The 17,736-nt window shown below is 40.2% G+C and overlaps 1 protein-coding gene across 5 annotated transcripts in view; it reads right to left on the minus strand.

Moving 5' to 3' along the window:
- NELL1 (neural EGFL like 1) overlaps window positions 1–17,736 on the minus strand; it is a 705,231-nt gene that overhangs the window by 509,803 nt on the left and 177,692 nt on the right. For all 5 annotated transcript variants that reach the window (XM_077322024.1, XM_077322027.1, XM_077322026.1 and 2 more), the window contains exons 8-9: window positions 8,989–9,123; window positions 8,037–8,139 (exon numbers count right to left, since the gene is read on the minus strand). In XM_077322024.1, coding sequence (XP_077178139.1) covers window positions 8,037–8,139; window positions 8,989–9,123 — 238 coding nt within the window. The remainder of the gene's footprint in view (window positions 1–8,036; window positions 8,140–8,988; window positions 9,124–17,736) is intronic.

Genomic DNA, 17,736 nt, shown 5'->3' on the forward strand with positions numbered 1-17,736 from the left:
CAGACTCAATACAGGGTGGTTTCCCATTCCCTTTCTCAGTCATTACCGTTCCCCCCCCAGCAAGCTGGGTACTCATTTTATCGACCTCAGAAGGATGGAAGGCTGAGTCAACCATGATATAACTCCCAGCCTCATGGTCAGAGCTTCAGATAGCATGTTGCCTGCCTTATCACCCTTCGCCACAAGAGGCTCTTTGCCCCTAGTAGATTACCTAATTGGCTAAAACAAGACAGGTGCCAATTGTGGTACCGAACATGAACTGTTAACATAAACAGCAACGTCTTCCAAATCAGGTGTATATATTTATATATTAACCTCATTGTGAAGGCCTTTGACCAATACAATGAAATCTATCATCATGTACTACTGCTACAAGACATCAGCTGTCTGTAAATAATTTTAATTGAATTGTATGCATATTTACTTATTTTGCCTATTGCACAGTATATTCTTGTTTCTAGTCTTTTCAGCTGTTTAATCCCCTGCTATATTTCTCAGGGAAACAACCTCAGGGGCACTGAGATTAATCTCTCTCTCTTTCCTGCATTAGAAGAGTATGTACTCTTCACAAAAGATATGAACATTTTCTTTCTTTTAACATGGAATAGGAGCATTGAATCACTCATGTTTCTCTTCTAATTTTCAGTAATAATATATTATTGATTCAAAGACATTTATTTGCAGTCATTTAGACCCGTATAGATATATTATTGATTCAATTTGGTAGGAATCAAGGTGCCTTCTAGTCAGTTTACATTGTATATCTATTAATGTGATAAATTGGCACAAATGCATTCACTTTGCCTTGAACAATTCTTGGTTTCCTGTGTTATGACACAAGTATTTATGAGCTCCTGTTATTTGTTATTTTAGAAATAATGTGTGTTTAGATGAATTTCTGAAATACTTGGTTCCATTAATATTGGAGATGGAGAAGAAGTGACATACATGATAAACACTCTTGCAGGCACAGTGAGATAAGACTAAGGTAAGGTGACCAGATTTTAACATTGGTAAAGCTGGACACCATTGACCGGAGGGGTTCTGGATTAAAAATTTGGTCTATATGGAGCAACAAAAAGTTTCATAGAACGCATAGAATGCAAAAATAGTATTGTAATATACATCTTTTAATTTCAACATTACAATTTGCCAGGTACCCCCAGATGCCCCTCCAAAAGTGGGACAATCTGGTCACCTTAGGCTAAGGTAACAGTTAGTGAAAAAAGATTTGTGGATGCTATACTTAACTCTTTCAAAAAGCTGTTTCCTCATGGACCATTTGTGCACTGGAGGTTTCATGCCGGGCTGCAGACTGGAGTATTAGTCTTGGCAGGTTGCCCCACCTCTTCCTGCACCCACATGGGGGAGCATTTGGCTTGGTATACCTCATCCGTCCCTGATTTGTGCACCTGCACGGAAGCTGGGGCAGTGAAGTTCCCAGTGCATAAACGGTCATGTAGAAGCATGAAGTGAGAATGACTAGTATGCTACAAATTAGGACCAAATTTTATTCCTAATATTAGAAAGATGTTGCAGTATTGATAGCTCATTGTTTGAATAAACCCAAGTCAATTGAAGTTAATGCACAGCTATCCTAAGAATAGTGCCATTAGTTGTCAATGTAATAGAGTACCAATCGAGACTTCCTATGTCTTAAGGAAATTCTCTGTACTTCAGACTGTGAGCCATAGTTGCTATACAGATGTTGTATCGACTCAGTTTAAAACAATAGAAGATAATAAGGTTTTTAGCAGCAACAATCTAGCAAACCATCACTACTGCATATGGTAAATATATTTCTCTCTTAATCAGCTCGTTCTTTTTAATAAAATTCATATATATTCATTTGTGCTTCAAAAATAAAGCTAAAACAACATTTTGAAAACCTCCTTTCCCTGGATATTGCTTAATTTGACTGGGTTAAAATGAATTTCAATAGTGAAAAATGTAAAGTTTTGCATTTAGGTAGGAAAAACCAAATGCATCATTATAGGATGGGGGAGACCTGTCTTGGCAGTACTAAGTGCAAAAAGGATCTGGAGCTCTTTGTAGGCCATACACTGAAAATGTGTCAGTAGTGTGACTCGGTGGCTAATAAGGCAAATCAAATTTGGGGCTGCATCAAAAGAAGTATAGTATCCAGATCACGCAAGGTGATTGTGTTGCTTTACTCTGCTCTGTCTAGACCTCACTTAGAGTACTATGTTCAGTTTTGGACACTACAATTGAAGAAGGATGTAGCCAAACTGGAGCATGTTCAGAGGAGGATAACAAAAAAAGTGAGGGGTTTGGAGACCAAGATGTAAGAGGAAGGATTGGGAGAGCTTGGTCTGTTTAGCCTGGAGAGAAGACGACGAAGGGGTGATATGATAACCAAGTATTTGAAGTGCTGTCACATATAGAATAGAGCAGAGTTGTTCTCTCTTGCCCTTTACTGCATCGTTTTTTAAGATTTTGAAAAGTTCAACGGGAATGCTGTCACCTCCACTAGCTTTATTGTTTCTCGGACATCCTAAGGCCCATTTGACTTCACATTCCAGGATGTCTGGATCCCGGTCAGTGACTACCTTCACGTGGTTATCAGGGATGTTAAGCTCACTCTTGTATAGATCTTCTGTATAATTTTGCCACCTTTTAAAAATCTCTTCTGCTTTTGTGAGGTCCTTACCATTTGGGTCCTTTATCATACCAATCTTTGCATGAAATGTTCTCTTCATATCTCCAATTTTTTGAAGAGATCTCTGCTCCTCCCTATTCTATTGTTTTCTTCTATTTGTTTGCACTATTCATTTAAGAAGGCATTCCTATCTATTCTAGCTTTTCTCTGGAATTCTGCATTCAGTTGGGTGTGTCTTTCTCTTTCTCCGCTGCCTTTCACTTCCCTTCTCTCCTCAGCTATTTGTAAAGCTTCCTCAGACAGCCATTTTGATTTCTTGCATTTCTTTTTCTTTGGGATGGTTTTAGTTGCTACCTCTTGTACAATGTTGCGAACCTCCATGCATAGTTCTTCAGGTACTCTGTCTATCAGATCTAATTCCTAAATCTATTTGTCACCTCTACTGTATATTCGTTAGGGATATGATTTAGTTCATACCTGAGTGGCCTAGACTTTTCCCTACTTCAATTTAAGCCTAAATTTTGCAACAAGAAGCTGATGACCTGAACCACAATCAGATCCTGGTCTTGTTTTTATTGACTGTATAGAACTTCTCCATCTTTGGCTGCAGAGCAAATGGTCAATATATTTCTGTGTTGACCGTCTGGTGTTGTCCATGTGTAGAGTCGTCTCTTGGGTTGTTGGAAAAGAGTGTTTGCTATGACCATTGTATTATCTTGACAAAATTCTACATCCTGTGCCCTGCTTCATTTTCTACTCCAAGGCCAAACTTGCCTGTTATCCCAGTTATCTTTTGGCTTCCTATTTTAGCATTATGATTATGAAGGCTACTCCATTTCTTCTAAGAGATTCTTGCCCACAGTAGGATACCTTATGGTCATCTGAATTAAATTCACCCATTCCTGTCCATTTGAGTTCACTGATTCTTAAAATGACGATGTTCAGTTTTGTCATCTCTTGTTTGACCATGTCCAGCTTGCCTTGATTCCTGTATCTGACGTTCCAGGTCCCTATGGAATGAAAGTCTTTACAGCATCTGACTGTCTTTTTGCCACCAGTTCCCTCCACAACTGAGCATCCTTGCGGCTTTGGCCCAGTCGCTTCATTCATTCTGGTGCTACTCGTACTAGCCATCTGCTCATCCCCAGTAGCATATTGGACACCTTCCGACCTGAGGGGCTCATCTTCGGGCGTCATATCGTTTTGCCTTTTGAACCTGTCTATAGAGTTTTCATGGCAAAGATACTAGAGTGGTTTTCCATTTCCTTCTCCAGTGGTTCACCTTTTGTCAGAGCTCTCGGCTATGATCTGTCTGTCTTGGGTGGCCCTGCATGGCATAGCTCATTGCTTCACTGAGCTACGCAAGCCCCTTCGCCACGACAAGGCAGCAAGATTCTATCAACCATAAAACACCCAATGAATACAAACTTCATGCAACCACCATTGCAATTAAAAGAGAACTTATCTAATTACGATATGGAAGTTTCTTAACAATTTAGTTTCTTTTAGAAGATAGAGATTTAAAATGATTGGTAGTCTTTTGTCCTTCATTTTTGCACTTAGTTTGATGTCCTACAAGAAGCTTTATAAATTGCTGGTGTCCCCTTTAAGAACCTTTTCAACCGTTGTGATATGTATTATTATTATTTTCAAACATGTATATACAAACATGTATATCTAGAGTTCTAGTTTAGGTTATTATAGGCTTGAGCCACTAAGTGTTTGAGGCTCTGTGAATTGGTGGAAAGAAACTGTGGTAGTTCTTGGAATTGAATGTATTTATCATTAACAATTGTAATGTCTATGAAGCTTTTAAAGTTGTAACAGCTAGACATCGTTCTGCTATAGGTCAAAGATCCTTTAGGACAGCGGTCCCCAACCCCCGGTCTGGAGACCGGTACCAGTCCGTAGATCAGTCGGTACTGGGCTGCAGCTCCTCCTCGTCCTCCTCCCTGGCTGCTGCCTTGGGGGCTGCCCTGCCCCTCTGCCGCCAACATCCTATCTGTGTGAAGTGGAGTTTTCTGCAGTGACAGCAACCAAAACAAAACAACGGAGTAGAGTGGACATAAGCAGCACTCTTCAGGTGTCATTGTCTCCCATCACTCCAAGACGGGATTGTCTCGTTGCAGAGAAACAAGCTCAGGCCTCCCATTGATTTGTCGTTATCACGAGTTAAAATTTTCATGAAAATAAAATGTTCTTTATATTTGTTTTTGTGGCGTATCTATATCTTATTTTGAAGGGATGTTACCATAGGAACCAGAGTTAAAGAGCATTAGGTCAGTGGTCGAGAGGAGAGGAGTAGACTACCCTCCCCCACAGGCCTCCGTAAAATTGTCAAGCATTGACTGGTCCCTGGTGACAAAAAGGTTGGGGATCACTGCTTTAGGAAATTTAATTGTTAGTCAGTTTAATATGGTTTAATTACAGTGATGTTTATATGATGGTTATATGATGGGAGTGTGGGGCTAGTCTACCTGGCAAGCCACACCTAAAGCTTACTTCAGGCTGGCTAAAGAGTTTAGGGTTGCAATCTGAGGAAAACGCAGTATCTTTCAGACTGTGCCTCAGGTATTTTAAATTGAGTGTATATAACAGCAGTTCATCTCAGATGCAGGCAAGTGAGGGGGGGGTTGGGGATTATTATTTCATAGATTTTGTCTGAAAGTCAGTTTTGATCTGAAAGGAACATTGTGGATTGGAAGGACGAACCAAAGTTTTCAGAGGAAAAAGCAGAATCATCTCTTTTCAAAATTGTCCCTGTGCATTCCAAATGTAAGAAATCTCTTGTTATTTTAACCCAGGAACAAAAAGAGAATAATCACGGTGTTCAATAAGCCCAGAGGGAAGAAAATTATAGTTGATGATACTATCCATAACTAAATGAGCAAACTGCAAAGAAATCACTCCATACAATATTATCACTAAGGAGAGTTTTAGTGATTGGTACTATGTACCCAAAAAGATGTCCCATACATCATTCTGTCAATGAAATGACATTTGCAAATCAATTTCAATCAACTTGTATACATCATGTTCTTCTGACAGATGTTTTAGCTCCCTGAAATATCCTACAAGATGAGCCTGGTGCCAATCAAATTTCAAATTCAATCAAAGGGATAAAACATATTTTATTGTTCATATTTTCATCATAGGATATGAAACAAAAGACAAGCTTTCACAGAGATTTTATGGGCGGCTATTTAAATTCAGAGACTGAATGCAAATGATCTTAGCAATCATTTGAAGATTGGGGTTGCTGTAGGTTTACAAACTGCTTCCTCTTTCCGCCTCCAGCTCCCATAACTTCTCCCTCTCTTCACTTATCAGAGATGGCCATGGCAATCACAACATCTGAATAGATGTTAACAAGCATAATTACCTTTTGCCAGGGTATCAAGAATGATGTAAAAGCTACTTAAAATAGTCATAGTGCTAATCCTTGTGAAAATAGTTTTTGCTTAATATTCCAAAGGAATGATAGGATCATATTTTCATAAATTTAAGGGGTGAAACAAAAGGCCCTCCTGCTCCCCAACGCATGGTTAAGACATTCAGAAAAGTGATGTCTGTACTAGGCTGGGGTTTTACCAAAATGGTCCGATTCAGCAACTTAAAAGCAATTGCCAAAAATCATACAGTTCTATACACTTACAGGGTGCAGAAAGGTAGGGTGTTTGTAGATTACAAAACGGCAACTAGACTTCCATAAGAAATTCAGGTTTTGAATCAGAAGTTTTACAGTTGCTTCTCATGATGCTACTCTACTTGGTCTCAGCCAGTCAAGTAAAAATTTATGTGTATAGATTAGTTGTGTAAGTAAAATTCTACCTCTTTGTATTTTTCTTCTTCAATGTGGCAAAAACTGATTTGTCACACCAAAAGTTCCTCCCTCAAAAAACAAGAGGCAGTTTCAAGCTTGAATTCACTCTCTAGTGCTAAGGATCTTCCCAATTTATATGGTACTTCTCCATGACCTTTCTAGGTATAAATACTGTACCTCAACAACAAAAACAAACGGTTAACAAAAGAAGCTGAGAGTACAGTAGTAGGAATAACCTGGAGATGAGGTCAGAGACAGATGGCATTACTGGTTTCCAGAAACAGAAGAAGAGAAAGAAGAAGAGTTGTTTCTTATATGCCACCTTTCTCTACCAGGAATCTCAAACAAGATTACAATTGCCTTCCCTTTCCTCTTCCCACAGCAGATACCATGTAAGGTAGGTGAGGCTGAGAGCCCTGATATTACTACTCAGTCAGAGCAACTCTATCAGTGCTGTGGCAAGCCCATGGTCACCCAGATGGCAGCATGTGGAGGAGCAAGTAATCAAACCCGGCTTGCCAGATTAAAAGTCCACACTCCTAACCACTACACCAAGCTGCACTAAAAGTTATTGAGAATATCATCAGATACAGAAGAAAAAGGCAGGAAGACTGTCCTACCACACCTAATAGCACTTTACTTTCTCAGGAGATGCCAGTAGGCATTCTACTTCACTTGTATATGCAAGCAGACTTTCCAGAGTAGATTTATTCAAGGCTATCAACACGGCTACCCATTTGAATCATTCCAGAGTAGAGTATGCCATTCTACTTGTTCTTATGAGTAGTAACAGTTCCTGCAGGACACTCAATCTGAAGGCAACACCATCCAAAGCAAAGGAATCCACCCAAAGTATGTATCATTGGTGGCCATCTTACAAACCTTCTCATTCAAAGAGCCATTCGTTCTCTCCGTTCCCTAGAAAGTTAAGTCACTATTCCAGGAGCATAAATGTGCTTTTTCTCTCCCCGAAGGAGTCTCAAAGCGGCTTACATTCGCCTTCCCTTTCCTCTCCCCACACCAGCCACCTGTAAGGTAGGTGAGGCTGAGAGAACCCCGATATTACTGATTGGTCAGAACAGCTTTATCAGTGCTATGGCGAGCCCAAGGTCACCCAGCTGGTTGCATGTGGGGGAGCGTGGAATCAAACCTAGCTCGCCAAGTCCACACTCGTAACCACATCACCAAGCTGGCTCTCTAATATATGTACTCTGTAATATGTACTTATAATGATCATTATTAAATGGCTTTGAGATTCCATGTAGGACATCTGAATTGCAACTAAAGATCACAATATAAATATGTTTTGGGGGAAGTTTTGTTTTTCTGCATCTTTGCACAATATGATGCTCTGGCTTTTATTTCTCACGATTTAATTCAATTATGGTTGAGCTTTGAATCAATTTAATTTCAGTAACAAAATTCATAGCCTAGTTGTCCATTTCTGACAACATGTTGGTCAGAGAAAGACATGATATATTTTTCATAAATATCTTCTGTTTCAAACAAAAATACCTTTGAAAAATCTAGCTGTTTCAGCAGAAATCAGTATGAAGGCAGAAGAAAGAGAGCATATGAAATATCTATACTTACACTTGCACATTTTGCAACACTGGCCTGATACACGCACAGGAAGGCTATCAGGAGAGCAGTTCAATGGTGAACAGGCTATTCGTCGGCACTCTACTACTCCACTCTATTCAGTATCAGAAAAAATGAAATTCAAATCAGGATGTACATGTATGTATATACAGTGAAAGATTTTTGGATAAAGCACAATTACCATAGGAAAATTAATTATCTAAATTATATGAGCATTTCTAGCATTATGCAACAGATCCAATTTTATCTGACAGACACCCTTATTAACAACTTCTATATATTTCTTATATAAGTTATTTTCTTTATCCTACTTGCCAATGGTAACAAAACAGATTAAGTAAAATGAACCAAGTACTCATTTTACATGCTTAAAAATAACATTTTCCACAAGTTCTGTCAATCATTTCCTACATTTTAACAAACAGTTTTCTATTTTCTTTGACAAACAAAAGCTGTCCTCTGATAGTTATCAAATAATTTCAACCATACAAGATTTACATATTAATTCAATGTTTTGTTCCTCTGGTGTTCAAAATTATAAATACCCCAAACAAAATAATAAAATAGCCAAAATTATAAATGCCCAAAATCTACATGTTCTTCTCTTGCAAGATGTTGGTGAACTATGCATAACATTAAGATAATACTTCATGCACAACAGTGATACAATTCTAAACTGTATACAGAAAACATTAAAATGCATATCCCAAAATAAACTAATCTGAGGTATGAGAACAGACAAGACAGTGTTCTTATCCCCACTCAATTCCCATACAGCACCATATGCTAATAAGATAACTCTCAGAGTTAGCATTCTATTTATTTAGATTTTATTTTAAAAAATTCCTGCCTTACCTCCTTACAATCAAGGAGATATACCCCAAAACCAGTAGTGAGATGCAATACATTATTTTGCCCCTTATGTATGTGAGAAATTTCTTACTTTGCATGTGCAATTCCTGCAGTGATCATCTTCTACCCATGAGTCTTTGTCTCGATAAATCACTCCATTTACTTGACAAGTCTTCTCACAGTGACAGTTTTCCAACTGACTAAGCCTCATTTCTGCATAATTTAGCTATAAATGAAAGTTGCTTGATTTAATTTCTGGAATGTATGCACAGGCTTTCAAGCAAAGCAAAACAAAAATGTAGAACGAGATTTTATTATACCAGACAAACCCATATGAAAACAAGAGAATGTCATGCAAGCGTAAACTGGCCCAAATCCACAGAAAGCAACAAGCACAGTCAATACAGACGATACATAAGGCACTGTATATGCATGTATTTTATCTAGTAAACCTAGTGGAAATAATAAATTGCATCAGGGGAGGGGAGGGGGGTCACAGCAATTATCTGGTCTCCAAACTTGCTATCAAAAGAACATATGCTGAAATGTCTGGATAATCTAATTTAGAATTATATCTTGACTTCTTTATATATCATTAAGAATTCATTTTAAAGTAACCTGAAAGAGAAGTTATGCATGAGTACCAGTACGATTCATTCTTCCTGTTCCATTTCAGAGAACCAAGAACAGATATAAGAGCAGATATGCTGGAACACAAAGGCTTTAATCCTTCATACATCATCCCAAGAAACTCTGAATAGCCCTTCTTCATCACAGTGGGGCAAATAACAGGGCTGTAGTGCTGTTTCTGGTCACAAAAACTGCATAGGTGTGTAACAATATCCCATGTCCATGCTTATTCAAAATGAATACTTAGAAGCTCAGCAAGTAGAATCCCCATTGTCTTATTTGGCTTATGCAACATGTGAATGTAGAGCCTCTTGTGGCGCAGAGTGGTAAGGCAGCCGCCTGAAAGCTTTGCCCATGAGGTTGGGAGCTCAATCCCAGCAGCTGGCTCAAGGTTGACTCAGCCTTCCATCCTTCCGAGGTCGGTAAAATGAGTACCCAGCTTGCTGGGGGGTAAACGGTAATGACTGGGGAAGGCACTGGCAAACCACCCCGTATTGAGTCTGCCATGAAAACGCTAGAGGGCGTCACCCCAAGGGTCAGACATGACTCGGTGCTTGCACAGGGGATACCTTTACCTTTACCTTTACCTTTTTAACATGTGAATGGCACTAGCTCTCCAAGGTCTTGGGTGGGGGTCTTTCACATCTCCTACCACCTAATCCTTTTAACAGGAGTTGCCGGAGTCTGAACCTTCCACATGCAAAACATATTTTACCATGAACCATGGCCCTTTTAATAATCAGACAGCTCACTCCACGTGCGGTAGTCCAAGAATGAATATCAAGATACATCTCACAACTTCCCCAAATACTTAAAAGCTTTTGAACAAATAGGAAACTACCTTTAAATGAGTTAGACCACTGACAGAATGACTCTCCAAACTGTTGAGCATTGATTTTGCTTCGTGAAGGGATAATGAGACGCTGAATCTTCATACAAAGCATGGCCCCATTTGAGTGGTCTCAAACCCAATATAAACCCAATATACCAGGTTTTTCTTTTAATACATGGACGGTAAGTCACAGTCAAACGTATTGTAGATTAAAAGTATGTGAAGTAATTATAGAAATTATATACAGAAATGCATTAAACAGTGCTGGGAGGGCAGATTGCATTGCTATTAGGCACAGCAGACTAAGCAATCAAAAGGAAAAAGCTGTTACTGAAGGTCATAGAGGACAAAAGGTTTGCATTATTTGTATTTTCCAGCTGTTCTTTCAGTTGGCTATAAATCAGGGCTGAATTCTGGATATCCAAAATAGTCACCCTTTGAAAATATTCAGGCCAGCCAGATAGGTGAAATTAAAGGCATTTAAAAGGAATGTGGCCTCTTTAAATCCCTTCTGGGTGAACTTGTCCTACAAAAGGTATTTAAAGGGACATTAAGTCCTTTAAACTTCAGAGTTCATTTCCATCTTGTAAAAGACAAGAGCTGGGTTTTTTTACTCTGTTTTTTACTACCTGAAGGAGCCTCAAAGTGTCTTACAATCAGCTTTCCTTCCTCTCCCCATAACAGACAACCTATGATGTAGATCAGGCTGACAGAGCTCTGACAGAACAGGCCCTGGGCAAGCTAGGGGCATTAGACTCTTGGCAGACCTTCCCAAGATTCTTCCCTAACATACCCTTATTTCCAGGGGGGACTTACAGCCTACCAAAGATGGCACTCCCAGAAAACTGGATTAAACTTTCTGGATTAAAGTTGTTTAACAGGAAGCTTCACCCAACCATCTTTGAGAAAACCGATCACAACTGTAAGGAAGACTCTGCCATTGCCAACAGCATCCTTTTTCCAGGATGGGCTGACTGTACATACACTGCTATTCTCCCACAGTCACCTTGGATTCTGAAGTGCATCCCCCACAAACACATTGCCAATGGGATGACGTTACTCAGCCAAGTGATGAGCCCCAACACCACCAAGCAAAATGAAACTAGGGTTGCCTCCAGAATGCAGTCTAACACTTTCTTCTCCCCAGCATTCCAGAAAGCTTTGGCCATGTCCTGTAATCACCTTGCCAGCAGGCAGACTGAAGGGCCATGGTGGCTCCCAATGGTCAACAATGCTATGTTGGCAATGCCCATTGACCAGCAACATGTGTTGATGACTTGCTGCCATTAAAATTGCAAGCCATAGCAGACTAGGATCACACAGCATTTCACAAGGGTGCTGTGGCTCATGTCACTATAATGGGTTGCCAACATGCACAAGTTCTTTACTAGCCCAATAGTCTGGGCCTGGTAAGTGCCATGCCCATGGTACAGGTGGCTGGAGGCCAGGAGTCACTCATTACACAAGAGGAGGAAAATGTGAGTTCGGGCCCAAAGGGAGCAAAGATACAAAGAGGGAAAGAAAAGGAAACAGAAAGACCACTCAAACTTCAGGACAAGTCGCTGACCATGCAGTCACGGCAATCTTGGTCATGCAGTCATAGCAATCACCTTGATGGGGTTGGGGGAGACAGTGATAACAGATCATGTACTATGACAACAAATGATCAAAGCCCAGGGACAGAGCAAGAAAGAGGGATGGACTGCAGGCCCTGCAACCAGTCATTGTGCAAGTGGTGTGGGCAAAATGGGATGAGTGTGTGAGGGCTGTGTGGTCTGGGCAGGAAAAGCAGCCAAGTGGAGGAAAATGAGTTCCCTCAAAACTAGGACTTGGTTGGTTTGCCCTGGGGAGTTGACTTTGGCTTTGCACTGGACTCTCCTTGTCAATGGTGTGACTGGAAGGGGATGCCCAGTGCATAATAGGTGTTGGAGGAATAGTCTTGCTCCCTTCTCAAACATGAGTTTTCTCTGTTCACTGGGATCTTGACCCCCCCACACACACCTGCATTCACCACATTGGGGTGATTGACATCATCCCACCCTGGGTGGTGTCAGAGGGGATGGATTTGTGGGGCAAGTAGCCTACATTGAAAACAGTTCCATAAAAAGGAAGACACTTCCTTCTGGAAGTCAAACTTGGCTCCTGAGCTCCTCTCTCCTGAAGGATGGGTGTGAAGGGGTGACTAAAAGCCCTGGCACATGTGATGTAACACCAACATGCTGCAGAAGGGTTGTGTATGCCCTCTGTTCAGTCATCTTGCCAGCGTGGAGTTGGAGCCATAGAATATGGGGAGGCCTTACTGAACTATTTACAGGAGACATCAAAGGCAGAAGCTAGCGATGCCTTTCTACAATGTGCTGAATCTAAATTGAGTCCATTATGGACAACCACCCCAAGTCATCCCTCAGTGACTTATGGCTTAAGTCAGCTCAGGGTCTAACAAGGGCATGCATGAGCATCCATGCACTATGATTGCCTAATGGGGCAAGTTATGGGACAGCTCAAAGTCCTGTCCACCCATGCAACAACAAACACCCAAACTTGACCACCTATGGACTATGACCACCTTTGAGAGAACAAATCATGAGGATGGAGGAAAATGCTCTTGATCAAACCTACTGCCAACAACCAGCATGGCTCTGGAATGGAGCTCTTGATCAGACTAAATAAGAGAATGCATTCTTCTTACAGTGAACATCCCAGGGCAGGATCCACATAAACCATTACTTGCAAACACCTTTTCAGTGGAATAAGGCAGGTAGGCTCCTGAACTCCCAGAGGCCCCTGCATGCTCTGTTGTGTCTCGCACCCAGGCTCTGGATTGTCACCAGTTTAAAAGGGATGGATGCAGTCATCAGGGGCTGCAGTGAGACCCAGAACTCAAGAGTTAGGAACTGTCAGCAGACTTCAGTCACTTTGTCATCAGGACAACTGAGGAGTAATCATGCACACAAGCAAGGGGGAGAGGAGAGAAATATAACCAGGTTGAAGATTGACATGACTGACTGGACAGGGCATCACCGGTAGTAATCACTCAACATCGGACCCCTCACCACAGCCCAGAAGGAAGCACAACCTGCAGTCTCGCCTTGACACTGCAGAGGTTACCAACCATGCACTGACCTATGCCACACCCAAATGCCCTAGATACATGGGGCATTGCCTTGCAGCCACCTTCCTAGTGGAGCTGGGAAAAATGAGAACCAATCAGAATAAATGAGACTTCTCCGAGGCTCACAAAAATTGGATAGGTGAGGGAGACACTTAGATAATTGACATGTTCTGGGAATTGCTTCAGTTATTTGGCACTGGTACTGCTGTACAGATTTTAAAGACCTGGCATTCACTGGCAGTCTTCAAGCAAAGGTTGGATACACACTTTTCCTTGAATGCTTTGGGCTGATCCTGCATTGAGCAGGGGGTTGGACTAGATGGCCTGTATGGCCCCTTCCAACTCTATGATTCTATGATTCTAAGCCTTGGGACGTTAAATAGTGACCCATGTATGGTACTGCTATCAGTGGTAGCCTCACCTTGTCTTTGTTGAGTTTTAGATTGACTTTTCTGGTCTTTTCCAAGAGAGAAAAAAGATTAAAATCATAGACAGCAATAGCTGCCACTGCAGCATCACCATAACTATACATGACTTCACTGTACAGCATTCATTGTAAAGCAGCAGCTCATTGATAAAACTAGCCAATATCCACCTTTTATATCAAGCTCTGAGAATAATTTTACCTTGGCAAGGTCAGATAAAATTTCTTTTAAGATGGGCATTTGGTAGCAAGCTCCTTGTAGTGTTTTGCTTAAATAGCTTAACCACTGACAGGATCAACCATGATAATTATGGCACTTTGGCTATCATACCACCTTTTTCAATTTGCCTGGTAATTTTCAAAATTTTGTTCTTACAGGCTACTGAGAATATACACCACAAATGTACTGGCTGAATAGTTTTTGTCTTCTCGGAGATGCAATGTGCCCGGGACGCACAGAAGTCAGACATCTGTACAGGTCTTTAAATTGTGTTTGATACACTGAGTTCTTCTTGTTCTTTAACAAAATTCTTATCAGTGTCTGTGTCAAGGATGTAGACTGTGGTACACTGTGTGCTACAAGTTTCATGTGTTTATTGGCACTTGCAAATTAGGATGAATTTATGTTTGAAATTTACAACATGAAATTCCAGTTGGCATCCTTTTCATTGTTATTCTGCATCTAGGATATACTCCTAGTGGTGTGAGGCTACTGCTATCATACAGTTTCAGTTTGACTTTTGTTAGTGAAAATTTTACTGCTCCAGCCTGCATAATCCATTAAATTTACAGATGCACCAGTCTCACCCTCAATCCAAGACCTCAGTATTTCTTGACAGAGTGCCAAGGCAAGCCTTACAAAGCATCTGGATGTATTAGCATGCACTGTTTTAAAGTCACAAATGCTGAACGTAGTCTCTAAATGCCTGCATAAGACCTTATTGTTTGCTTGTCTCACATAGTATACAGTTTTGTTCTGCTGGGTAAATTTACAAATTATGGCGTAATTATTCCCCCCCCCCGCACACACGCACACACACACAATTTGTATGTATAGTGCCAAAGGCTTGCTGTATGCCACAATATCCACAATTTTCATTTTGGAATCTGCTGAGTTATTTTCTGTTCTTAAATTATTCACTTTTATTCATATAACGCATACTTTCAGCCTCTGATGGGTGGATCACTTGCATTTGTTTTGAAATTCGTTCACTAGCTTTACATATATCTGTTGCATCTTGAAGACCAGTATGTCTCTGCTCAATTCTTCATTCAAAGTGCCATCTGTACATGAAATCTGCCATTTTACGCAGCTTGGGAATGTACTGGTCTATGGTTTCAGCAAGTTCATGTTCTCATTTATTAAAGAGATGTCTTTCACATTTTACACTTCTGGTAGGTTCAAAACATTCTTGCAGTACTTGTAATAATTTGGAAGGATCTTCCATGGCTGCAGATGGCATATATAGATGTTGTTAGAGTAATATCCCTAATGAAGTTGCAAGTCTAATGTTTTTGTCCTTGCTATCTATATTCCTTTTGCAATTTCATAGTTCTCCCACTGTGCTTGAAAAACATCCAGTTATTGAAATTTTGTAGGGGGTGGTTACCTTCTTTCCTCCAGGAAATAAAAATTATTTTCCTAAAACTGTGCATGATCTAGGATGAAGAAAATGAACATTCTGTACCTCTTCAGATTTAAAAAAAAAGCATTTTGAAGCTTTTTAAAAAAGCATTGCTCTATAAGTGAACTGTTAATCCTTCCCATTTTCAGTAGTGACTAGGGTTGCCAGACTCCAGACGGGGACTAGAAATCTCCTGCTATTAATGGTTGCTTTGGAGGGCGGACACTATGGCATTAGCTAAAGTCCCTCCCATTTCCAGGCTCCACCCCCAAAATCTCCTGGTATTTCACAGCCTAGAGCTGGCAAACCAAATAGTGACTCCTTACAATGCTATAAATAGTGTATGTATGTATATATGTGTGTGTATTCATTTAATTGAAGTTGTATTTGTAGCTGCTTCAGAAGTTTTATTTTTACAGTGCTTAAAATTAAAATACATTTTGTGAACCCCAACCCCACTCCTTCATTTTCCTTCTTTAATACCTATGCATAACAAAGGCTCTATTCTAAGAGATTCCATTTTTAAAAGCAGAGAAGCTAGCACAGATTCTCTGAAAATTATATCCCTTGTCATGTACATCGTACCATTATATTTAAATTCATGTTTCTACTAAGAAATATAAAATTATGTTCTTGCATTACTCTTTGCAAATGTTTAGAAAATCTTTTCACTTCAGATATGCAGACATGAAGCTATCCAACACTGTGTTTTAATTAAATGAGAGTTCAATAAATATTCTGTACCCTGGTCCTCTTTATAGTTCAAGGTAACATTTTAATGAAATAAAGTGAAGCAATTTGTTTGCAGTACTTCAGCCTCAATTCCTACTATGCTAGCAAATGTATGCCCAAAATTGCACTACTTAAAAATTGTAGGGCTACTAGAATGCCATTACAGACAGAAATGACATGACATAGTTGTTGCTATAAATGATAGTGTAAAAAAATATGATAAACTATGGGAGGCAGAACATTTGTATTTATTTAAAGCTTTTATATCCCTACTTTAGAACACATAAAATAATGCACAGTACCACTTAATAGAAGAGTTAAAATATTATCCAGTGGTGTACCTAGCCTATTTGGTGCCTGGGGTAAACCATTTTAACACTCCTCTACTCTATTCTGGATGACACTGGAGACATTTCTATAAAGATGGAAGATTTGGCTTAGATAAGTATGGCTTGGGCAAGTTGGCTTGGATATGTTTAAATCAGCAGAATCAGAGAAACCCAAATTGATTAGGACTTGATTAGGCTGATTCGAGATTCAGCTGATTAAGAAAGAGCCAATTAAACAGCTGATACTGAGGATCAACTGTTTGGAAGCCTCTTTAAATGCCTCCCCACAAACACCTCCCATGCTACACAAAGCCAACTCTCCACTGCCTGGGAAGGTGATCCTGAGGATCAGCTGTTTGGCTGCATCTTTAAATACTTCTCCCCAGCCCCCTCCAAGGCTGCATAGAGCCCCCTCTTCAAAGCCTCAGAAGGGTCTACGGGAAGAAATTTAAGGACCTCACCAAACAGCTGATGATCAGCTGTTTGGCAGAGACTGGAGCCACCAAACGATCCCAGAGAGGCTTCTCTCAACATCAGTATCAGTTGCCTGGCAGCTATTTCAGACAAATCATTGTGACTTTCCCAAATCAGCCAAACTGAAATTTATATCCTGAATCAATGATTTGGTTGATTCGTTGTATCAAAATCAGAAAGCCCTGAATCCAAAGAGTACCAATTTTCCCCAGGTGTACACCTCTATATTCCAATGCCACCTGATGTCAATATGATGGACTCCTCAAGAATCAAGGTAATCTTTATGGTGCAGTAAGACTCCTGGTTATTTGGGGGCTTGAGTCCATAAAACAATAAAGGAATAATGTTTTGGGTGCCACTAGTCTTCCATTGCAAGCAGCATAGCCCATAATAAGGCTGTGTGTCTGATATATTCACTGAACCAAGAGTCCTTTTCTGTAGGCAGAATGGCCCTGAGAAGGTTCAGAAAGCAATCTTGGGCCTACTTGGAAGTAAGTCCCATATTATTAAATATAATAACTCCCAAGAAACTGCTATTTAGGATTGTACCCTCTGTCACCTCTGATTAAACATACAGGGAATTCACTCATGGTTCTATGCACTCAAAGGAACAGCAGTCTCCACATGAGACCTGGAGATCCCTGGAATTCCAGCTCATCTCCCAACTATAGAGATCAACTC

This window comes from Paroedura picta, chromosome 2 (genome assembly GCF_049243985.1).
Source record: "Paroedura picta isolate Pp20150507F chromosome 2, Ppicta_v3.0, whole genome shotgun sequence".
NCBI classification, from domain to species: Eukaryota; Metazoa; Chordata; class Lepidosauria; order Squamata; family Gekkonidae; genus Paroedura; species Paroedura picta.